Source organism: Pteropus vampyrus, unplaced genomic scaffold, assembly GCF_000151845.1.
Source record: "Pteropus vampyrus isolate Shadow unplaced genomic scaffold, Pvam_2.0 Scaffold41, whole genome shotgun sequence".
Taxonomy (NCBI): Eukaryota; Metazoa; Chordata; class Mammalia; order Chiroptera; family Pteropodidae; genus Pteropus; species Pteropus vampyrus.
In genome coordinates this window covers 6,579,723-6,604,734 of record NW_011888822.1, presented here as the reverse complement: position 1 = coordinate 6,604,734, position 25,012 = coordinate 6,579,723, and the positions used below count along the sequence as shown (strand labels likewise).

Here is a 25,012-nt window from a genome sequence, read left to right as displayed (position 1 = left end):
GCTCTCACTGGAGTGCCTGTGCCTCAGGATGTGAGAAGAGATTGATGGGGGAAGGGAGCGCTTGGCTCTGAGACACTGACCACCCTCTGTCCCGCATTGTAGCCAGGCTTTTAGGTCAAGATTAAGCTGTGTGCTGAATGGTGTCTAGAAAGGGTGAAAGGGTCCTATTGTGGAGGTGATGAGTTTGGAAAGTCTTGTAAAGCTTGAGGACTCTGAAAGGGCAAATTTGTGATCCCTTTTAAGAGATGATAAAGTAGAGAATAGTTGACCAAACTCTTGACCCCTCTCTTCCCCCTGCTCATTTTCAAGTCTCCTGCAAAGCCACTTCTCTAATAGTAAAACTAAACGGCGGCTGTAGGTATCTCTTCCTTGCTGGGATGGTCCTGGGTGGTGTTCCCTTTGTGGGAGGGGTCCGCCTGTGGCCAGCAGCTATTCCCTTTGCAAATTCCCTTTGTTTGTGAAGTGCCCACCAACTGCAGAGCTGGTGTGCTGGAGTGCCTCCTCTTAATTAAGTTAATTAATCTTTAGAAGTTAGTGATGCACATACTATGTTTAACGAGAGACTGTTGCGGGAAATTTGTGGGCTTCGCCCAATACCACCGCACAACCAAGCATGAGAGTGCTTAAATAACGAAACCATGTCACGCCCAATTACTTTGTTTCCCTTTGGCCAACATCTTAGTTTGGTAAGGAAACCAGATCCCAGAATCTCCTGTTTTAAGGAATGTTATAGAAGGCAAACACTGATTGCCTTCAGTGATAGTGGCCCTCTGGACTGTTTTAGTCAAAACTTTAAGTAGTTGGACAAGGAGATATTCTGCCATTGGGGAAATGGTCCTATAGATTAACATACAAGAGGGACCTGGCCTTGTGATTTGTTAAGGTTTGTATGACCCTTGACTAGTACTGCCTGGTAGGTTGTGAATCTGGCTACTTTTCTTGACTTTGCCCTAAAACCATTCGTGTCTTGCCCCTCTGGTTTCTAGGAAGCCCTGACTACTTGACTTGACTTTTTTCGTTCTTTCTTTTTCTTTCTTTCTTTTTTTAAAGCTTTATACCCTCTATGCCTAATTTAACATTTCTGGCCTTATTTTCTGTTACTCTTCCTCAAAAACTGTGTTCTTCTACCCTTTTTCCAGGTCTAACTAAGGTCTTTTTCTGACATACCTTTCTTATCATACTGATATTCCCTGCTCTGAAGCCGTCTATAATCAGTGGTATCCATACTGGGGATGACAGACTCATGCTTACAGGGGCCAGACAAATACTGCAACTGAGTAAGGAGGACCTGGGTGAGACAGTAGGAGTGGAGAGATCTGTGGTCAACTGGAGTACTTACTGAATAAATGTAGCTGATCGTTGGCTATCAGGAATGCTGGCCCAGTGATTATTTTCAAGAGAAACTGAAGCTTTTAATTTTTTTTGGTGAAAACCTTCAGTTTCTTCAAACACTGTTCAGTCAGAAACAAACAAATTTCCCTGCAGTCCAGCTTTGGCCCAAAAGCCACCAATTTGCAACTCCTGGTCTACCATTCACAAGATGCTTGCCATATTAGAATCTTTTGCTGTAATTATTTGCTCCAGAGTCTTATCTGACCAGTAGGTTGTAAACTCCTTAAGGTCACTAAAATCTCATCCTAATTTGTGTCAGAATTTATCAGAGCACAGTATACATTGCAGATGAATATTTGTTGAATTTGATATCTGTTGGGTGCTAAAGGACAAAGACTTAGACCTGTGCTTAAATTAACCATAGGTTGGTGTAAGATGGGTGCACTGTTAGGGCACATGTAAGATGCCTGGGATTATGGAAGCAGCATGGTGACTTCTCTCAGATAATGTCTTAAGCATCAGAATTCAGAGGCCCACACTGATTTCTATAGCAGGTTTTAAGGAATAAAAGTCAGTGGTGACTCTGGGGTCCTTATATTATGGCTAGTGCCTATTCTTTTGAATTGCCGGAAGCCTTATTTGCACAGAGAATTATCTATGTGATATTTTCAAAAACTGAGGTAACTGATTCATTACTGACTTTCTTAAATATAACTTGACTAAAAGCTTACAAAATGAGCTAATAATATTGAGTTAATATCTGAGTGATTTTTGGATTTTATTATTTGCAGAATGTGTTTCTTTTTCCAAGCCTCAGTTTAGAGAATATGTTGCTTGCTTAGCTTACTGAAGAAAGATGGCAGCACATACAGAAACTTCTCCTGAGTGGGAATTCTTGGGTGAGGATGCTACAAGAATGGTTCTAGTTTAATATGCAGTTTCATTCTTAATATAACCCTTTAATGTGTATTATTAGGCTGTTTAGTTGTAGTGTTTGGTTAATGAGGGGAAAACATCACAATAGAAAAAAAAGATAAGGACATCTAATATTCTAGATTTTAAAAGAACTCTCTTTTTCTCAAACCCTTATAGGGAACATAATGTGGTGATTTCACTGGAACTTGATGTGTACTACATATAATTCCTCAGAAGGTAAAAAAGGAGCAGAAATGGCTTTCAAAGTTTAAAGGATTAAAAAACTTTAACAAAGTTATATGTTCTTCCTTACCCACACCCCTTGAAATTTGAAAGGACTGATCCCTTTTTCCCAGTTAGTCCTAAGCAGGTGACTCTTTCTTAAATGGTGGCAAACGATGCAATTTCTAAGGTTATCTAGGGTTGTCTAGCTGGAGCCCACAGTTTCTTGAGAAACAAGAAATTTCCAGGCTAGTCCTGGGTGCCTCAATAGTTGGATCATTGGATTGCCTCACACTTTTCTTTCTGGCTGTATTATTCAGTTTAGCAAACATCTGAAAGCTTAAAATATGCAAAGTACAGTGACGTTCAGGAGTCCAGACGGGGTTAAGTAATGGGAAATAGCCTGGCCCGGAAACCAAACTGAGTATGAAAACCTCCTTCCCCAGGGAATGATTGTCACAGATTTAGGACTAGTTCCTTCCACTTTGAATTATGATTCCTATTAATGTTGAAAAGTACAACCATGTACTGTGCCGCTCTTTGGAGCGAGAGGTCTTGTCTGTATTGTCTGGTTTGTGCTTGTTTTTGAGGACGAAGTCCTAATTATGTCATCCAACGATGTTGGGGTTATCTCCTCACTACAGCTTACTCCAAAGCAAAAGGAACTTTTTACCCCTTGACTTCCAAGAAGTCAATGAATTATTGTTTGCCAGCCTTGAATGGCCTTTGCCAAGTTTGTAATAGGTGGTTCTGGTTATAATCCAGAAAGATGCTGGTCAGATTATGTAAATACTGATTAAGCCTATAGAGTTAGTCTCAGAGAACATTTTTGTTTTTGTTGTTGAGAGTGTCTTCCTCGTGAAATGAGTTTTCAAAGGCCTTTTCTTCTGTTGGATGGTTAAGAACTTTGTGTCCTTAAAAGATGTAGGCTAATGTCTATGTCCATCCCCTACCACATTTTTAAACAAAGCTCTTGAATTATTGGGAAATTAAAATTTATTGTTAAAATCCAAGTTTGTCCTATGAATGCCATTTCATTTTAAATATTTGTTGATGATTTCATGATCTAGAAATATTGGTTGATTATTCCATGATACAGCACAGTTTAATAGACGTTTCAGTGATGACAGAAATGTCCTCTGTCTGCATCATGCAGTATGGTCGTTATTAGCCACCTGTGTCAGTTGAACACTTGCGCTGTGGCTAGTGCAGCTGAAGAAGGGAATTTTTAATTTTATATAATCTTAATTAGTTTAAATATAAACATCAGTAGCCGGGTGGCTCGTGGCTATGGTATTAGACACCACAGGTTTACATACTGGTGGGGATTTCTCAGCTATTTAAAGTCTTAGCTCTTCCAATTCTGTAGGGTTGGTAGGGGGCCTCATTAGGGAAAATGTTCAGCAGGCAGATTGTTGTTGTGCACTGTTAAACATTTTGCTTTTCAGACACAAATAAAACCTGGATAAAACTTGAGCTGTTCTCGGCAGAGGTGCCTCTTGTGTGTTCTGCAAATGGTAGGCTGGACGGTCATCTTTCAGCAGATTAGCTGAAAGAATATCTATGGCTGGGCTCAATTGTTCAAAGATTTGCGCACCCTTTGTATAAGAATAGGGAAAATTTGTGTTATGACAATAACTGACAAAATGTTTAATGAAAGCTGCAATTGGCAGTAACTAAATTCCCTGAGATTTCTTTCCGCTCTTCTTTGCCACTGAAAGGTGTAGAAATGCTTTTGACAGCATCTGTCCTGCTGACAGATGAATTGTTTTGACGGGAGAATCTGAAACCTTCAACTTAAGACACATTGAGATGTCCGGCCGGGTACAGAGTGATCGTGTTTGTAGAAATAAGTGAGATGCTTTAGATTTGTGTGTATGTCAGCTGCCACCTGAAAAAAAACCCTCATTAAAGGTTTTTCACTGATTAACCCTTTGATTATTCTTAGGAACTGAGATGAGAATTCACACCCCTCTCTGCATAGTTATTGGATTGAATAAATGTATGTAGTTTTTTTAATCATTGAAAAATGAATGTCGGTAACCATAGCAGTCAAAGGGTTCAACAACTTTATTTAAAAATTGTGCTAGAAAAATTATACCAGTGCTAATAGCAACATTATTCACAATAGTCGACAGGTGGAAATAACCCAAATGCCTATCAACTACTGAACAGATAAACAAAATGTGTATGTGCGTGTGCACGTGTGTGCACCTGCATATACATATATATGTATATATGCACACACATACATATATACAGTGGAATATTATTCAGCCTCGAATGGGAAGGAAATTCTAACATATGCTACAATATGATACTATGCTAAGGAAATAAGCCGGACACAAAAAGACAAATACTGTATGGTTCCACTTATAGGAAGTACTTAGAATAGTCACATTCCATAGAAACAGGAAGCAGAATGGGGTTTGCCAGGCCTGGAGTAGGGGATGGGGAAAGATGGGGAGCTACTGTTTAAGAGGTACTATATTTCAGTTGGAGATTAAAAAGTTCTACAGACGGATAATGGTGATGGTTGCACACGATGTGAATGTACTTAATGCCACTGAACTGTATGTACACTTAAAAATGGTTAAGATGGTAAATTTTATGTTATGTATATTTTACCGCAATAAAAAAAAAATTGTTATGCTGGGAATTTGTTTCCCTGAAATGAGCAAACAAGAAAATTTCTCTGAGGATTTTATTTCAGATTATGTTCGTCAGAGAGAATATAGTAAATATTTTCCCCATTTCCTGGTCAAGCAATTGGTGATCAACAGGCTGTCCTGGGTTGCAGGATTAGTCACTTCTCAGACTTAAAAGCTAGGCAGCTTTGGTCCAAAAGTAGAAGCTGTTCCAGGGGACCTTAACTTCAGCCTCTTCTCTCTTCTTTTCTCTGTAATTGCGAGTAGGCGCTTCGAACAGAGAGTTACCCTTTAAAGCCAGTCTGCTTGACACTCATTTGTTGGTATGTGGCTTTCCTAGTTCATTGGAAGTTGAAGCATCACTGCACCCAGGCCGACCCATGAGAGCTTTAATTTCCACTTAGAGATATCTTCATGTTCATTGCTGCTTACTGGGATCTCAGTGTTAGGTCCTGATGCTGCTTGGTTTCTTGATAAGACTAGCTTATGGAAGATCTTTTTTCAAGTAGCCATGAAGTGATTTTATTCTAGGTAGTTGAAAATGGGGCCACCATTTGATTGCTTGAGACCTAGATCCTGTGAGCCCCAGCTCTACCCCTGGCTACAAATGTATAAGCCAGAAACAAGTCATTCATTTGAACTTAATAGTCTCAAGATTCAGTGGCCTAGATGAGTGGTTGAGAACTGGTGGTCCTCAGCCCAAATGTGGCCTTCAGATATGTTCTGTTTGGCCCATCCAGGGATACTATTTTGTTTTTTTTTTAAGAATTGAAAATATTTCATATAAGAATTCCAAGTTTGAATTTCTCTTGAAAATGGAAAAGACTGATCTGCACTGCCTTTGTTTGTAGAGACAGGAGCAAATGCCCCGTTAGAAGGGCTGGCAGGCAGGTACTGCTCTGTCAGCTTCATTCCACACCTGGTGGGGTGATGGTGCCTTTGTGGTTTCTGAATGATTCTCTGATGTCTCCTGCAGCTCAACAACTTGCATTACCTATGGAGATACAAATCTTATAGTAATTGTGAGTTCACAGTATCTTTAGACCCAGAAACGATATTTCAGTTCCCCTCTTTTTATGATAATGTGCTCAAAATAGAAGACAATTTCATTCTATCTAGTCCCTTTTCTGATGTGGGCGAATTCTCTCCATTTGTAGATGTTCTTTTCCGAGTCTAATCTGTTGATTTCTGTGTACTCAACCATAAATACCCCCAAGTACAGATAAGCTCACACAATATGTGGTTTTAAAAATTACCACCTTCAATTTTTTATAATAACATAATCTCTGAACAAATTGCTTTTAATTCAGGCTATTGCCCGGACACAGATGTACCCTTTATTGCAAGTGTAGCTGGGCTTTTATTTAAATGAATGTCTTGAGTTGACAGTGAAATGGCCATCAGCTCTAGGTTAGTATTGATTGCAGTGTCTCTGGAGTAAGTTTAAAAGATAGTTGCCGCTTATGTGATGATACTGTGCCCCTTAAGAGCTAGACTTTAAACTCATAATTAGTTATTACTGTTAATTGGCAGTAATGTCATTGGAATTAATAGCTGAGATGAAAAATGTTAATCTCTTTCTGCTTACACAGGATTGGGTATATTTTGGTGGCAGGGAGCAAGAAACGTGTGCCATAAATACGGCCCAGATGGATCACATCTCTGTGGATTTTGTTCCTAAAAGATTAATTAACCTGGCCTGTGTTGAGAGTGTGATCTGAGAAGCTCACCTGACCACACATTTCCCATGTTGCATGTCTCCCTCTAAGGATGCAGCTTGAGGGGGCTGGTGGTGAAGGAGAAAGAGATGTAGTTCTGAATAATTGTGACAGATGCCATCATCTTGAGAAGATTCTTCACGTGTGCAGCTTTCGCTGCCTTTGGTTAACAACAATCATGAATTTCCTACGACCGTGGCTCCTGGCTCCTGTGTGATTTATCACTTCCAGTGTTTATCCATTGGTGATGGGAATGCTGTGTTCATATATAGATTTATGATTAGGATCTTATAGTATTCATGTTCTAAACAGTCCTTTCAACTTTGACTATACATGTGAGTTTTTGTCTTAAGTTCTTGTTTAGACCAGGGTTTCTCAACCTCTTAAGATTACTATTGACACTTAGGGCTAGATAATTATTTGTAGTAAAGGGCCGTCCTGTGCATGTAGGATGTTTAGCAGCATCCTTGGCCTCCACCCACCAGATGCCAGTAACAAACGCCCCTTTCCCTGCAGTCGTGACAACTGAAAATGTCTTGACATTGCCAAATGCCAGTCCTGATTGAGAACCATTGATTTTTAGACAGTGAAGGGACATTTTTTTTTTTCTTTAGTACTGCTTGATCCTGTTTGATGCTTTCGTAAAAGATTAATTAAAAAGTACCATTTAGAATAGCCTTGGACCAGCACACTCTAATGTAGGCAGAGGTCTGGCTTACCTTAGAATTTCTTTAAAAGTTGCTAAGTGGTGAATAGTATCGATTGAAATTCATTTGAGTTTAGCCGATCTCAAGTGATTTGAGATTTTCACAGCGATTTGTTTATGGATATGTGTGGAGGAGATATATCTGTAAATCTCAGTATAAGGTTACTTAAAATAATGCGTGAGATGGGGCAATCATGAGGGAGAGGGTTTAGTTTTTTTGAAGGGATGGGATAGAAGATTCTTGAATTTTGAGTGTAAAGTCATGTTGATTCAACTTTTTTTTCTTTTTTTCTTCTCCCTTTATCAGAAACCTGAGCTACAACAAACTTTCGGAGATTGACCCTTCTGGTTTTGAGGATTTGCCGAATCTACAGGAAGTGTGAGTGTTTTTACCCAAACCTCTGGGGGGTTAGAGGGATGGAGAGCTCCTTGGGAAAACCCTCTCATATTGCAGCATTGCTCACTGTCCTTCCTTGTTCAGCATTCTAAACTTGTTAGAAGGAACATTTGCATTAAGGTTGTCAGTGACAAATTGTACTGCTTACTTAGCTCTCTCCTTCACTGCAGCCCACCTCTTTTTCCTAGGCAGTCAGTGGTGGGTGTGTTACAGTCCAGTAGGTACGGACTTACTGGAAATCACAGGAACATGGTGGGTGTGTAAGAGAGTCCCCTCCCTGTGGGAAGGCTTGTGTACCAACTGGGTTAACACACCTGGTGGGTACTTCCCCACTGTTCCCAGGGAGGTAGAGCAGCCTGTTCAGCAGAGGTATATGAGCCAGCCCCGCCCTTCTGTTTTCCAGGAAACTAAGGTATAAAAGAATAGACAATAGAGGCTTACCTTTCCTCTCAAGCATCTCTAAACAGAGCTCTGCATTACTGCCTTTGGAACTTTAAGGCTTGCTGCCTCTTCCAGTGTTCTTTAAACCAGGCCTCAGTCTTTTCTTCTTTTTAATGTAAAGAATTCTGCTTTTAAAACGAATGTTAGGATTATCAGGAATTTTAGTTTCACAGGGACTTTACAGACACTTTCACATAGGTCATGCATACCTACAGCAGAAAATTTAGAAACTATAGAAACATGTAAAGACCAATCACCAGTATTATCACCCATACATAACCTTTGTGTAGACTCAGTGAAAAACCTCTACACATATAACTTTGGGATCAAAATGTATATATATTAATAGTTTTTGTATGTTTCTTATATATCCTTACATTTTTATTACTTTATCATGTAAATTGAAATTTTTTGAATTTCCTGTTTGTTTATTTATTTATTTATTTACTTATTTATTAGTAAAACTACATATGGTACATGGATATTCCATAAATACTTACCCAGTGCTTATACATTCTGGCTATTATGTGTAACAGATAGAAATCCTTGTTTATTATTCTTTGATTCCATTGTTAATGATTCATCTAAAGGAAATTTAATTTCATCAGCTGGTACAATTTGCAAAATACTTGCACATAAATTAACATATACATTTTGAGCAGATACAGTTGAGCTCAACATAGTCACCCAAGATGATAAACCTAGTTTATCAAGTAGCTGGTTGGGTTCATAACCCAGTGCTTCTTCCTGATCCAAGCTATCTTTAATGCCTGTGGTTAGGATATCCAGTTTCTGTGTGTTAAGTCTCCAAGCTTAGTGGTTCCTTTTAGGATTGGACAAAAAATTGAGGTATTTCTTTTGGCATTATTGAAGCTTTCCTTTAACGTTTATTTGAGTGCCTCCTGTTTGCCAGACATCGCTCTGCGTGCTGGGAGTACAGTGGTAAATAGGACAGACAGACAGGGCTGGGACTGGGGTGAGGCAAGCGAGGCATTTGCGTCAGGTGCAGAATTTAAGGGGCACCAGAAACTCAGCATTTGAGATAAACGATATTTTAATGCAATATTTAAAAAATAAAAGTGAATGTAAAGAAATCCATAATAAGTAAAATATAAAAAGTTTAAGTAAAGACAAGATCAGTGACTGATTTTTTCCTTTTGCCCTCAAATTCCAGTATGGCTCGATATGGTACTATTGCTGATCCTGTCTTGATGTTAAAATTTAGATATTTTGTTCATCATGGATTTTATGTACATTCATTTTGATATTTTAAAAATACTACAGTAAAATAGTCTTTATCCTGGTTACTGATTTTTTTGGCAGCCCATTAAGTGTTGTACTTCTCCTCACCCAAACCCAGCTCTGCAGACAAACTTATTCTCTCTCAGAGTTTACATTAAGATGGAGGAAGACATGTACTGGACAAGGAAATTAGTAAGACTTATTAGTGGTAAGTGTAAGGTGGGGAAGAGAACATGGTAATGTGAGGAGTTTTTCTTTTGTAATTTTGGAGGGGTGATAACAGAGCTGGATGGTAGGAAGGTGACAGTTGAGCAGATATGAATGATGTGCACAGGAAGGACTGCAAATACAGGTCCTCAGGAAGGAACAGGATGAGGGCCATTGTGCCTGGCCTGCATGAGTGGGTATGGGTATGTGGCCAGGTCCTGGACCTAACATGACCCACAGTTCCAATCATCATTACCCACCTCCTCCCCCGACCCCAATCAACTGGGGGCATGGTAGATACTCCTGTGAGCAGTTTCTGTGTTGTTCTCTCTGGCTCTCCTGTTCCATTTGTTCCTTCCCATAACAGGCTTTCAACTTTCATTGGTTTGGCTCCCTTAACCTACAGCCTTCTGTCGCCTTCTACCTTTTGGAAATTATACCCCACCCAGATCTAAAGTGAGAACATATGACTTCTGCCTGTCCTTCACTGGGGATGCTGGTTATGAGTCTTGTTTTTTGTTTGTTTTGTTTTTTTTTGTACTTTATTATTTTTTTCAATTATAGTTGACATTCAATATTATATTAGTTTCAGAGTATGCAGCATAATTAGATATTTATATAACTTAGGAAGTGATCCCCCTGATAAGTCTAGTACCTATCTGACATCATACATAGTTATAATACTATTGACTGTATTCCCTGTGCTGTACTTTATATCCCTGTGCGGTTATGAGTCCTAAAAATAAATTTCACATGTAACAACAGCCACAGCAATTATAGCAGCATCATGCCAAATCTTTGATGAATACTACTTCATTTGATCCTCATACCAATACTATGATATAAATTTTTTCTTTTTTCTTTTTTTTTCTTTTTCTTTTTTTTAGGCAAGGCAACCCTTGGTTGACCTCACAGATTGCAAGGACCTTGTCAGCTTACAATCCCTTCTTTCTTTCTTTCTTTTTCTTTTTTTTTTTTTTTTTACGCCTATAGCACCTGGTCTTCCTAGGTGATCCCATCCAGGTACTAACCAGGCCCGACCCTGCTTAGCTTCCGAGATCAGAGGGGATTTGGCTTGTTCAGGGTAGCATAGCCGTAGACTAAATTATTTTTTTTACAATAATTTTCTCCATTTTACAGAAGAGGAAAGAGAAGCTCGGAGAAGTTAAGTAAACCTGTGCAGTGTTAAATGACTGGTAAATCTGAGAGTTGAATTCAGATCCATTCGATTCTAAATCTTACTCATTTACCCCTGAAGCTGCATTGCCCTAAATTCCCACATCCCTCATCTTAACCTGCAACATTCAGCTGAAGATTTTAAACACAGAAAATCAACTCGTATCACTCTTTCTACACCAGTCTTCTCTTTCTAGGCAGAGAGTATTTCCTCTAATTTCTCCAGACCTCTTACTCAAATCCACACTCTAAGTCCAGCCTCCCTTCTCCCTTCACAACTTGGCTTTTCTCCTTCCTCTGAACCCCTGTTGCATTTATAGGCAGGGTGAGGCTTCTAACCCCATCCTGCACGCCTTCTGTTTTGAGCATGACTTCTGTCCTTCCTCTTGCAAATGCACTTGTGGAAGTTGACCATAGCTAGCCATTGGGCTAAGCACGATGCTCCAAATTGTCACTTATACTTTTTTCAGATAGTTGAAGGAAGCAAGGGACAGAGAATTGACTGGAATTGCACAGCTAGTAAGTGGTAGAACTGGGCCTGCACCCCAGTCTAACTTGTGTCCCATGCTCTCTGTAGCAACACTACTTTCCTGAGTGTGGAAGTTATAAAGACAGATTGCATCATATGGATACAATATGATATAGTAGGAAAAACACACATTATGGTAGCAGACAGACCTAGGTTTGAGTTGTTTCTGTCCCTTACCAGACCGTATCCTTGGACAAATTATTTAGCACCTCAGTGCTTGCCTTCCTCTTATGCAGTGTGGACATAATAACATTATTGTTATTATTATAATTATTAATCGGCAATTTTGTCCAGGGCCTTGCACATGGGAAGGACTTACTGAATGTTATTTCTTTTTCTCTTCTGCTATTTTCTAATCGAACAGCTACCCAAACTGGGTGCATGGTTAAGAAACAAATCCTTGAGAGCTGATAGGTTGAACCTTTCACCACTGTGACTGCCTTCAGTCCCTGGTGTTGCATTGTGGGGTGGATGAGACAAATTCTCTGGTGCCCAGAGCAGTGGAACTTCTCACTGATAAAATATCTGCGCCTTTCCCTAGGGGAATTCTGATACATTATGGAGACAGAAAGAGGCTGTCAGGAGTGAGGGGTGGTGAGTTGGGGAAGGATATTGAAGGAAAAAAATCATAGTTGACACACAACTGGTTCTAAATTAACTGGGCTCGAGAGTTTCCTAGGAGCTCTCGCTTCTTTTAAACCCTGTACAGCCATGCTAGTCTGGAAACCTCAGTGAGAGGGGAACCACAGGCTGGCAAAGCAGCAGGCGGTGGTTTTTAGCAGTGGTTTTATTTTGGAGACCTGGAACCACAGAACACTGTGGGCTGATTGGAGAGAGAAAGTGAGCCCGTTGGAGGCCCCTGGAGGACGTGAGGACACTTGTGCAGCTGCTGCCAAGCCACACGGTCTTCACTACCCACAGCTCTGAGGAAAGCCCACCAGGGAGGGCCTCCGGCCAGGGGTCCCGGACTGCGAGGCTCCTCTATTAATAAGAGGGGCTATTTATACCATTCTCTTTAAAAATTGCACTGGGATCGTGTTACTGCTGCCTGGCCTGAGAATGCTTCATGTGGGTGCTGCTGTGTGCTTTCCAGGGCCATTGACCTAAAATGTTCCTGCAGGCAGCAAGGAAGCTGGTGTGGGCCCTGCCTTTGGGTATTTATGGCTCAGCCTCTTGTGTCTCAGGCTTATGCTCTCCAGTGTGTGTGTGGTGTGCTTAAGAGAGGGGTGGAATAACGAGGGGGTGTCGTTTTGAGGCACTGCTTTTTGGCTTTGAATTACTGCCACCTGTTAGCATTTACTTTATATCTGGCTATATCCTAAGCTGTTTGGTGTAATTATTTCATCTAGATCCTGCCAGAAACCTATGAAATTGGTACTTGGTGTTATTTACATTTTTGAAAGAGGAAACTAAGGCACAGTCAGGTTAGTTGACATGCTGAAGGCCATTCAATTGGTAAGGGGTGGGATTTGGGTTGAATGTACCCAGGTGTGTCTGATTTAGAAATCCAAGCTGTAAAATCCCCTCAGAATAATTCCTGCTTCTCTGTAGCTGTGCCTCGGTTTCTTTTAAGGCAGGTTGGTAATTTAGTACCTCCCTCGAAGGGTTGGCATGTCATTCAGTGAGGCACTGCATTGCATGTATAGCACTCAGTTCAGAGCCTAGACCAGAGTAATAAATGTTCACAGTTATTATTATTGCTTATGATTGAAATATCACTATACTAAAACATCTTGTATCTGGCCATCTGGTATACAAACTACATATCATAAAGTCTTGCTAGCTATTATTGAGTATGTCCTATTCTCAAATAACTAAAAACACTGATAATAATAGTGATTGATTAAGTGGCCCTGATTCCAAAACCTAGGCTCCTACCTACTATTGACGACTTTCTCCCTTTAAAGAAGCAAAACTAACTGAAGTTCCAGCCCCCTGCCCAACTCTGACTATTATTGCAGCTCTCTTTGTGTTTGGAAACAATCGAAGTGTCTACTAATAGTGCAATGGCTATATAAATTATGGGTCATTCATTCTATTCATACCAGCAGAGGAATACTCTGTAGCTGATTAAAAGAATTACGGAGATTTCTAAGACATTACTAAGGGAGAGACTGTAGTACAAAACAGTCTGTATAATACATGTGCATTTGTGTGAAAACAAACAAACAAACCTGTGTACATCATCTATCTCTAATAGCTGGCAGCAGGAGCTTCCTCTTGGAGGCAGACCAGAGGATTGAAGCGCAAGGAAGCTTGCTTTTTCACTGTATAGTCCTGCTATTCTCTTGAAATGGTTTGAAAATTTTACTGTGTACTTACAACAGCTAATAAATAAGTACGGCAAACAACAAACAAACAAAAAGTCCAATAGCTCTATAATCCAAAATTACTCGTTGGGTTTGTTTTCATGGTTGAAGCCTAATCTGATTGGGTAATAATAAAGTACCCTGAAATGGCCCCTTTTTAACATTTTGCATCTTGCAAAATGTAAAAACTTCCTTTCACTAAGCCAAGTAAATGGAAGTTTCAGAGACTGCTGAGGCCCCAAAGGCCTACCTCCAGATTTTGCCCTGGGGCCAAGCGATCCATGCAGCCCCACTTGCCTTATTCACACTTCTAGCTCCAGGTGTGGGCTGTGATTCCCAGTTTATGGCTTGATGCATCTGGGCACCTCTTGATCCGGAATCATCAATCAGGAAAAGGAAGCCAGACATTGTAGAGGATTTTTAGGGCCTTGGATGGAAGCAAATTTGGGGGGGGGGAGTGTGAAGGGTAGAAGATTCCACAACCTTAGATATTCAGAAGATTTCATTAAACACAATCCTAAATTCCTACAATCTCTTTAATGGTGGAGACTGTGCTAAACTTCCCTAGAGCCTTTTCCCTCCAGGCTCCAGCTGTGCTATTTTTGACCAGTCTCTATTTCAGTCTGGCAAGTTGGTCATGCCTCAGAGCCAGTTCAACCTCCATTGCCTTCTGAGGATAGTATTCTTGCTTCAGCAGGGACAGAGTGAACAAAGAGAAAGTCATACTGGTAGAGCTAACAGACTTACATTTAGCTAGTGGTCCTTTTTTCACAGAACTGATCGAGAAGTAAGCTGGCCATACAGTTCTTCTTTGGGCTCCAACTGTCCTCTTTGTAAATTAAGCAGCCCTGTTGAGATTAGAGCTTGCGATTTTGGCCTTACCCTGTTGACTCAGGGCTGCTGATCCAGACATAAAATGCCCCATTTATCTTTAGTACTGGTCCACTGCACCTGTATGTTCTCCTTCCCGCAGTTTTGTCAAAATTTGAATAATTGTTATGAGACCGCTTTTTCTTGTTCATTTATTTCTGTGAAATTGGGTGGAGCAGTTATCATGTGTGTGGTAGGGCTGACCTGAGACCAAGCTCATTCAGCAAAAGTTCCTCTGCAGAGAAGTCTGTGTACTGTTTTGTTTCAGATATAAAGTCAAATCAGATTCCGAGCAGGCTGAAACAAAACTACCATGTTACCTAGGGCAGTGGTCCCCAACTTTTTTTGGCACCAGGGACCAGTGCTCCTAAATCTAATGCCTGATGATCTGAGGTCTAGCTGAGGCAGTGATGCTAGCTCTGGGGAGTGGCTGCAAGTACAGATGAAGCTTCACTCAACTACCTGCCGCTCACCTTCTGCTGTGCAGCCTGGCTCCTAATAGGCCACGAACCAGTACCAGTCTGTGGCCCGGGGGTGGGGGGGATGAGGACCCCAGACATAGGGGATTAGGAGCTTTCCACTGGCTTTCTTGCTTATTGATCTTCTCTGACTTGCAACTGCACTTGGTTTCAGCTCTTATCCATGATCCTGGGATAGTGACTTGAACTGAAACATAAGTTAGAGAACTTACCTATAAGGCAGGGAACAGTAGTGGTACCTGATATCTAACTCAGAGATTTAATGATGAAGTTCCATAATGCACATTGAGTTAGTCGTTGCTATAGTTATAAAGAAATAGAGGATAATGGTTAAGAATCTAGACTTTGGGACTAGACTCCCAGGGCTACTGCCACTTACTGCTGGTGACCTTCATCAAATTATTTAACGTCTCAGTGTTTCAATGTCCTCATTGGTACATTGCAAATGTTCACAGGATCTTCCCCCTATGGATCTGGAGATGAGTTTGTACACTGAAAAGTTCTGAGCCATGCCTGGTAGGTACATAGTAAGTCCACAGTAAGTTAGCTGCTGCTATTAAATTATTATTACTATTAGCACCATCACCTGTGTTCAAGAATAAATCTCTAGGAAATTAAGAGTTCTTAAATAAGCTTCCTTATCGGCAACAGACCCCTGACCTTTGTTTTTCTTGCTCTGATAAGATCTCTTTTAGTAATAAGTACATTGATGGTACTATGAAAATTTGTTAGTAGAGATTCAGATTGGTGGAGAGTTTTCAGTATCTCTGTACCAAGATGGGAAATGGATCACTGCTGAGTTGGAGGAGAGAAAAGGTGAAGCAGAAATAATCTGAGTTAAGGGAGGAGTCAGATAAGAGACTGTTAAAGTAATTAATTGTCTACTTCAACACACAAACCAGGGCTCTTTAAGTGGAGAAAGGATTTGCCACATGATACGGATCTGCTTTCTCTCTGCCAGATGCTTCAGTCATGAAGCTATTGAAACAGACATTTTGTGTCCCATGGCCCAGTAATTGCCAAGCTTCATCTCTAACTGGTTTTGGCACTGAAGAAAGCAAATGAGATAATTCAAGGCCTTTTCCTTTTTTTTCCTATTCACTTCTATAAAAGACGGCAGACAACCAGATTATTCTGTTCAAGCAAATGCTAGCTGTGTACTTGTCTGAATACAGCTGTCATTCAGTGGCCTTGTCTTCAAACAGTAACAAGATGGTCTATGTAAGACATACTCTCTTAAAAAAAAAAAAAAATGAGGCTAAGATAACCCAGCTTTATCCCCTTGATTCTGCATCGCAGATACAATTTTTTTCGCCCATCACCTGGCAGAAAGCCTGATCTCTGTTTTGGCTTTCTTAAGGATTTTTGGGCTCACTTCACAAGTCTGATTTTGGAGTCTCTTCTCAGATTTGGAAATACATGTCCTTGTAAGGAGGCCGGATTGTACAGCCTCTGGGGGCAGTCCGGTCAAGCCATGTTTTGGTTTGCAGGCTTCCCCTTCCATTAAGAGTTGTGAACTATGGAAATACAGATTTACAGTGTTCCAGCAGGAGGGGAGCTTGGAGAGTATCTGTGGTCTGTGGAGAATTTTCAAAACGTCTGAGTGCAAAGTTGTGTGTCTATATGTATGTATGCTTGGGAAACATGTCTGGAGGCTTCATGAGAGTTCAGAGAACCTGGAATCTCAAATAGATGAGAGTTTCCAAATCCAGCTCCTTTATTATTGCACCAGTGAGGCATTGGAATAATTGCCTCACGTATCCAAGCTCCTAGGAACTCCACACATGTGTGTGTCCGTGGCTCTGGGTCCTAGCATGTTGCCCTCTGATGAGAGTAGAGACCACTGTGTCACAGATGTGTGAAAACACCCAAGAGGAGATGGTCTTTTCTCCTCAAATCCTTTTCCTGACTGGTTCAGCCCACAAGGAATGCTCTCCTTGATGGTCTTGGGGCACTTTTGTTCTGCTGCATGCATCTTGGCCTATTGTCGCCGTTCTTTGTCTGTTAGTCTTGATTTCTGAGTCAGATTGGAAGCCCCTGGAAGACAAGAGGCACCCCCTGAGTGTTATTTCTAAACCACAGGTGTGATAGTTTTTATGACCTCACATGACTTCTCTCCCTTTAAGAACTCAGTTTTAACTTCTTCATCTTTTATTCAACACTACCGTGGGCAGCTCAACACTGTTTTTCTAATTTCTCTGATATGTAGATGATTTCAAACTAATTTAAACAATTTAACTGATTAATTTCTTTGCATTGTTACAGGTACCTCAATAACAATGAGTTGACAGCCATACCGTCCCTGGGTGCTGCTTCATCTCATATCGTCTCTCTCTTTCTGTAAGTGGTACATCTGGGGGACCCTGGGCTGGATGGTGAGGCTGTGGTATTATCTCGTTGACATTTGGTGGCAGGAAAACTGTGTTTCTGTACTCACTGGTTAAGAAGGGCCTTGCTTAATGTAGCCCTAATGATCATGACAGATGCTTTGCTTGCTGTTCTGGGGCTTTGTAAGAATTAAAACCTGGAAGTTTTGCCTCATCTCTAATTTGGGGGTGGGGCCAGAGGATTGTTTTTTTTAATGCCCGGAGGTACAAAGAATTAAATTTCTTGGTTTTAGAGGTTTAGCTGCAATTTGAGTGAATAAACTAAAGTTAAAGGAAGCTGTGTGAATTATAAGACAGCATGTGCCAATGAATTTGGTAACATGATTCAGCTCACTTTATGGCTTTAAAAAAGAAAATAACCCCTGAAATCAACATAGAAGTAAGGAATTAGTTCTTTTGGTCAAGTGTGAGACAACAGGCAACCTGTTGGTTATTATAGGCAGCATACTGAAAATGAAAAAGGGTACAAAGGGACTTAGATGAAAAAGGAAGGAAGGAAGGAAGGAAGCCATGAGAGATGTTATTGTTGGAGCCGTTGAGAGCCTTTGCTCAAGAGTTACCCCCTTCCTCTGCAGTCAGGTAGAGGTGCTTGCTCATTTTGAACTCACCTAGAAGTCTTTCCAGATAAACCAGTTATGAGTCCAACAGTTTTCTTGACCAGATCTTATTGGCAGCTTTTCTGAGCAGAGCACCTCCCTCTCCATGATGAATTTCCTGTTTCTACTCCAGCCCTGCATATTTTAACTTGATTTTGATTTTGCTGGTGTTATAACTCATTTGCTCACCTGTGTGTATCTTTTCTCCACACCGAGGCTCCGCAGGCTGAGCAGAGGGACTTGGCAGAAAGGCATCATCCATAAGATTGCTGGTGTAGCTTGCAGTCTCAGGTTTTTGCTGGCAGCAGGCCCTGTGTTCGGGAGGTGCTCCATCGTTGTGAAACACCTTCTCAGGCTTAACCCTTTTGAGACACTGTGAGGTTGTGTAACAGGGTTAGAATTTTGGCCCAGCTCTGTGTCCTGGATAGACAACTTAATCTCTCTGAACCTCATTATCCTCATTTACAGAATGTGTTCTTGACTTGTTTATACATAGGAAAAATGAGGCCGTTGTTTGAGGCGGGTGGAATGTCTGTGAAACTCCTGGGATCATGCACAACACATCGTAGGTTGCTGCTTATGCCTTGGCATGATCTCACCTTTAGGACCACAGGATTTGTGAGTCAGTCCTTGTTCCTGTGTTGTGCTGGAATGAAGGTTATGGCCCTTTGTCCCAAGATTGACAGGCAAGGGTTTCTGACTTTCTTTTTGTACCCATTTATTTAGCCCATGCGCTCAGCATCTGGAAGGTGTTTAATTGCTGGTTAAATTACATGAGTTACCCTTACCTGAGGCTAATTAGGGACATGATAATCCCCCATACGTTCATAGAGCCAAGAACTGGAAGGTACTTTTAACTCCTTGCTACTTAAAGTATGGCTCCTGGACCAGCGGTGTCGTATCAGTGCCAAGCTCCTTAGAAATGCAGAATCTCAGGCCTCATCTCAGCCCTGCTGGGTCAGAAGGTACTTTAACAAGGTCTCCTGGTCATTTGCCCACTCACTCAAGTTTGAGAAGCACTGCTTTCACTTCCTTTGCTCCTGTCTTGGTTGAGAAACTAGGGCCACAGAGGACATCTTTATGTTACTAATAGGAAACCGAGGCTCCCTGAGTTCCTGTAAGTTGCACGTTTGAGAGGTGGAACTGAGACTGGACACAAATGCCTGTGCATCACTCCTTTACCTACCCCCATGTGCTGGATGCAGGAGTGTGGCAGGTGACTCTGAATCACCCTGTGCCACAGATAGGCAAAGCCCCCAGCTTACCCCAAGGGCCTGTGGCACTTTGAATCGTGCCTTACTCTACTGACTAAAAATACATTTCTGTTCCTTGGCCCAAGTGCCCGGAGCACTGGGGCTGGTTGGCCTTGTTCCTGCTATTCCATTAGACAGAGTTAAAATATGTAAAGTAGTGGGGGAAAAAGACTCCCTCCGGTTTTGATTGAGTTTGGAAAATGCAGGTTAGTGTTGGCAGCCACCTCTTTGGCCTGAAGCTGGTCTCCATCTGACTCTGTCAGTGATTTCTCTGAAACTACAGAAACTGAAGGATCTTTATCTTCCTTTTCTCTTGAGGGTCTTGTGTTCCCTAATCTTAGACCAGCTGCTTGGATGTAGTGCCTGCAAAGTTAGGTTATCTGGGTAGCAGGACTACAGATAATTTTGCTGTCACCCTTCATGCCTTTCTTTATGTCCAAAGTGGACCTTGCAAAATACAGGAGAGAAAATAACAGAGCAGGCAGTGAGTGAGCATTACTTTCCCATTCTGAGATACGAAGGAAGACTTCCATGTATTGATTCCAGTCATTCAGGCTTCGAAGAACATGTTTTGCTGATGAATCTGTGGCATTTCAGAACTATAGAATTAAAACATGTCACATGTTCAACAAACATTTAGTTGGCACCTTCTGTGTTCCTGAAGTTGGGGCCCAGAGGCTGTCCCAGGGTGACCTCGAGAGGATTCAGTGCCATCACATGTGGGAAGCCCCTGACGTGTCAGAAAATGTGATAGGTTAGGGGTAGGCTTAGTCTCCATATTCCTATCTCATCTTCCCTTTATGGGCATGTGGAATATGAGAAAAATAATAAAAATGTGCAAGAGGAACAGAGCAAAGGGATTAGATGGGTGAGGCCATGAGTTAGAGGAGCCAGGACCACTTTATTTGGACACGTGTACAGTGGCCAAACTATGTTGTTCCTTGAACAACATAGTTTTGAACTGCTCAGGTCCACTTTATGTGGATTTTTGTTAGTAAACATGGGTTTCACATCCATAGATTGAACCAACTACAGATCAAAACCAATATTTTCAATCCACTGTTGGGAATTTGAGAATGTGGAGGGCCAACCGTATGCATCGTTCTACACCAAGGGACTTAAGCTAAGCATCTTTGGATTTTGGTATCTGCGGGAAGTACTGGGACCGACCCCGGGACAACTGTAGTAATGTTTTTGGGGATTCAGAGGTTATATATGGATTTTCAACTGCATAGGGGGTGGGGTGTTGGCCTCCTAAAGCTGGTGTTGTTCAAGAGTCAGCTGTATAGGTAGGTGCATTAGGGAAAAGGGCACATACCCAGCTCTATCAGATGATATTGTGACCTATAACAAATAGCTTTTGTCTCATTTGTTGAATGAAGGGTGAAACAAATGGTAAAAGTACCCTCGAAGCTTTCATATTCCTTCTGTGACTCAGAAAGAGCGTTGGGCAATAGTGTCACAAAAGAAACATTACTGACCCTGCTGTCGTGTAACTACTATTGCTGCTTTATGTTGTTTAGTAGAAGCAGCGGGTTTGTGGTTTTCTGATCAGACACCTGTAATTATGGACTTTTGCCTCTAGAAGTTGGCTCTTCATCTCTGTGTTTGGTTTCCTGTCCCCTGAGTCTGTGTCAGTGCCCTGGCTCTGTGTTCACGACACAAGGCTTTGATTCCCCAATTACCAGGGTCCTCTTTTGTTGGGGTCACAGTTGGGAGGGCCTAATGGGAAAAGGGTTTGTTTTGCATCTGGCTTTATTATCAGGGCTTCAAAACAGTTTTCCGCTATCGGGGGGGAACTGGAGTCATTCAGTAAAATTTCACTTGGTTAATACTTTCTGATTAAAGGAATCTAATTCAATTAAAGTATTTGTCAAAGGGCAGATTTATTTGCCTCTTGTTCTGAGGATAATGCCAAAGCCATTTGTCCTTAATAACAAAAAAGTATTAAATTGAAGGAAAGCTTTTAATAGGATTGAGTTGGAGCAAGGGAGCTAATTTCATAAAATAGTTCAGACTTTTGTTAAATGCAGGCAAAATCTGCCATTAGATTTTCACATTTGTGAGGTTTTTGGTTTTTTTTTTTTTTTTTTTTTTTAAATTTGAAGTCCAGGAAACTCAAGTTACGATTCCCAAGGCAACAGTAATTTTGTGTGATACGTAAGTGACATTTCTGGTGAAGAAAAATTTCCGCTTTTCCTGTGGTGTTACTGTACTTACTTGTAGCATTGAGAAGATTGGTTACAGTGGAAGTGGTTGAATTTTTTCTGTCCTAGGAGTAAAAAGCTTGCTGTGAAATTGACTTTAGTTGTAAAGCAGGGCAGCTCTTTGTCTCCTGAATATTGGCTGTAGCATTTTTCCCATATGGTGCTTGGCTTTGTCCACATAACTTCTTTTCCAGTTGGTGGTATATTTTAGACCTTGTCTTAACTATGCCTTGTTCACTGTCCCCCTGCCTCTGGCCTAGATCAGGTAGGAGAACTAGGCAAAAATTAGATGCACACAAATACTTATGACTTTGTAATAGTACTATTAAAATCCCTTAGATTTATGTTTTATATGAAAACACATTGAAATACCTTTTACTTCTAATCTTGAAAAAAATATTTTTGAAAACTTTTTATTGAGATAAAACTAACATAACTCACCTTTTTAAACATTGTAAAGTGTACAGTTCAGCAGCATTTAGTACATTCTCGAGGTCGTGCAGCCATCATTCTGTCTAATTCCAGAAGATCGTCACCACCATGGAACAAAGCCCATACCCTTTAAGCAGTCACTTCCCCCCTATCCGCTTCCCCCAGCCTCCTGGCAATCACTAATCTGAAAACTAATTTTTTAAAGGAAAGTAGTTTTCCCTTGTGTTAGTAAGTGGACCTGGAAGAGTTAGAATATGAATAATTTAAATAAAAATATCAGAAGTGGATTTGACCACACAGTTATATTTTGCTGTAACCCTTTAGCTAAAGAAAAACCGATTAAATAAAAGTAATGGAATATTTAACATCTCTTTATTGTCACTTCCGGAGAATAAAACCCAGAAGGAATGAAACCTGGTGTCCTGTCTGTGAGTTCACTCAGAGGGAGATAAAGTGAAGGAAGCCCTGGGTGGAGTTGGTGCAGCCTGAGGCCTTGAAGGATGGAGGCTCTTCTTGGCTGGATTTGCTGGGGAAGTAAAATCAATAACAACACAGTGTGCCTACCAAGCCCCTGAGAAAGCCGGGCCAAATCAGTCTTCTTTACAGGCTCATTAATGCAAAGATCAATTCACATTAAAGCATAAATGAAGAGCAAGCTTCAAGGGGAGGCAATGACGATCTGGCCACCACTGCTCAGGGCTGGGGAGAGGAATTATATTTTCAGAGGGCCCAACCAGGAAGTCAGGAAGAAAGGGAAGGACCCAGAACTCAATTTCAGAAAATTAGAGTTGACTTCAGGACTTGAGCTAAGGCTGTTAATACTCAGGTGTAAAGCACAGATGAAATTACAATAAGTAATAAATAGTTAGCTGGCATTCCTAAAACTGTGTGTGTGTGTGTGTGTGTGTGTGTGTGCGCGCGCGCGTGCGTGTGTGTTGGGGGGTGTGGAGGGCAGATGTATTCTCCTCCCTCTAAGGAGTTAGGTTGAGGCCTCTTGCCTTTCTCTTCAATTAGCTGCTCTTAAACTTTCTCCACATTGCCTCACCTAGAATAAGCTCATCATTTGCAGACAAATAGAGAATTGATATTGAAATCCTTTTTTATACACGGTTTGTTCCTGGAAATATGAAATAATTTGTCTTAAAATGTCGAGTTGGTGGTCTTGGACGGTGAAGCTCTTTGCATGTTGATACATAGTTGCATCTGCTGGGACTGTAGGTATGTGTACAAGGTGAGGCAGACATACCACTTCTCATCAAGGTGAAGGATCATTTGTGCTTCTGTGGAGTAATTTGCTGGGGTATCCATGAATCATCAGTTTAAGAGTGGACTTAATCAGTTTGATAGGTAGGCATTGTGGAAATGGATAGATAGCTCTTTCTCCATTCTGCTTCAGAAAGGCATCTTCCACCTAAGAACCCAATTTAGCCTTACTGGCCAGCCATTTGGGTGTGGCTATAAAAGTAAACACTACCTGTGCCATTGGCATCTTAATTTGCTCTAGGTCTTTTTATGCACTCTTGTCAAAAGTGTGGAGTTAACAGTTACTGAAACACTGTAGGAAGAAACTGTGAACAAATTTGTTTAAAAAGCCCCATGTCAAGTTTAAATGAATGTCCTTGCTCCTTGAGCATCCTGTGCCCCATGTGGTTCCCAGGTATTAAAGGGAAACTGATCCTCATCAGAAAATAGCACATGAGAACATACATAAAATGAGGGCTGCAGTTTCTCTCAGTGTCTTCAGAGGTATGCTCAGTTTCTGCCTTGTTTGCCCAGATTTTTGTTGATGTGAACTGATTCTTTCCTCTGTATAAAACATCACACCTTTTCCCTCGGGAGATGTGTCTTCTCCACCTATGTGTTTCTCAAACTGGACCGTCTGTCAGAATCACCTGGAAGGCTTGCTGAGACACAGCCCCAGTTTCTAGATCCAACAGATTTGGGGTGGGTAACTAGAGACTTTTCTTTTCTCATAAGAACCGAAGCGATGCTGATGCTGCTGGTCTGGGAACCCCCCATTTGAGAAACATTTGGGCTTATGTAGGGATTTGGGATGGAAGGCAAAGTTTCATGTGTTAAGTTCTTACCAAACTGCTTAGTGTTTGGGGGGGCAGTAAATTATTTAGACAAGTTCCTAATGTCACTGGTTTAGCAATAAGTATTGGAGCCAGTGGGTCTCAAAAGCCCCGGTACGTGCTGGGAGCGGTGGGCACTGAGTGTGGACTGAACAGATCTGGCTGTGGCCGTAGGTTTGAGGCCCAAGGTAATTACAAATTGTCTCTGTTTTCTATTTATTGGTGATCACTGTAAGTTTCCCCAACAGCTCATCATTACCAGTTCCTACAGAGGAGGGAGCACTTAGCAGCCTAGCCTGGTGGGAGACCTGTTATTATCTCAATGTGTGGGTGGGTATTAATGGCTCTTCTTACAGCCCTGCCTCTCTGGGCAGCAGGAGCCACCTCAAGGTGTCACTTTTAGCACCACTTACTTTCCTGCTGATTATCAGTCACTATTATCAGATAAATCTTTGCCCTCTCTTAAGACTTGAATGGTACTGCTTTGTTTCAGGTGGAAGTTAAAAGGAGCATCTGAAAGGAGGGTAGTCCCCCCTCCCGCCCCCACCCCGCCTCCACCCAGCACACTAATGGGGGAATCAAAACCCAGGGCCCACACCTGTCCCCCGACCTTCATTGTTTCTGACCTGGTTACTTACCTTTTGTTTTTCTGGCCTTCTGCCATCGAGGCTGTCATCCTGGTAATCGGAGGGCAAAGGGATGAAAAGAAAGTGGTGGAAGCCCAGCTTGGTTTATGATAGAGACCAGGGGCTCATCTGCAAGGCTGCCGAGGCTGCTGTGAGCTTTGCCCCCATGTTCCCCACGTGAAGCCCATGTGAACAAACATGCCCCACCGACCAGAGTTCTTGCCCTCACAGAACTCGCAATTCAG

At 41.4% G+C, this 25,012-nt stretch overlaps 1 protein-coding gene and 1 pseudogene across 1 annotated transcript in view; one reads left to right on the top strand and one right to left on the bottom strand.

Moving 5' to 3' along the window:
• Window positions 1-25,012, top strand: part of LRIG1 (leucine rich repeats and immunoglobulin like domains 1) — a 109,688-nt gene that overhangs the window by 27,964 nt on the left and 56,712 nt on the right. The window contains exons 2-3 of the mRNA XM_011358502.2: window positions 7,849-7,920; window positions 17,457-17,531. Of these exons, the coding sequence (XP_011356804.1) occupies window positions 7,849-7,920; window positions 17,457-17,531 (147 nt within the window). The remainder of the gene's footprint in view (window positions 1-7,848; window positions 7,921-17,456; window positions 17,532-25,012) is intronic.
• On the bottom strand, window positions 10,813-10,929 carry LOC111738678 (annotated as a pseudogene).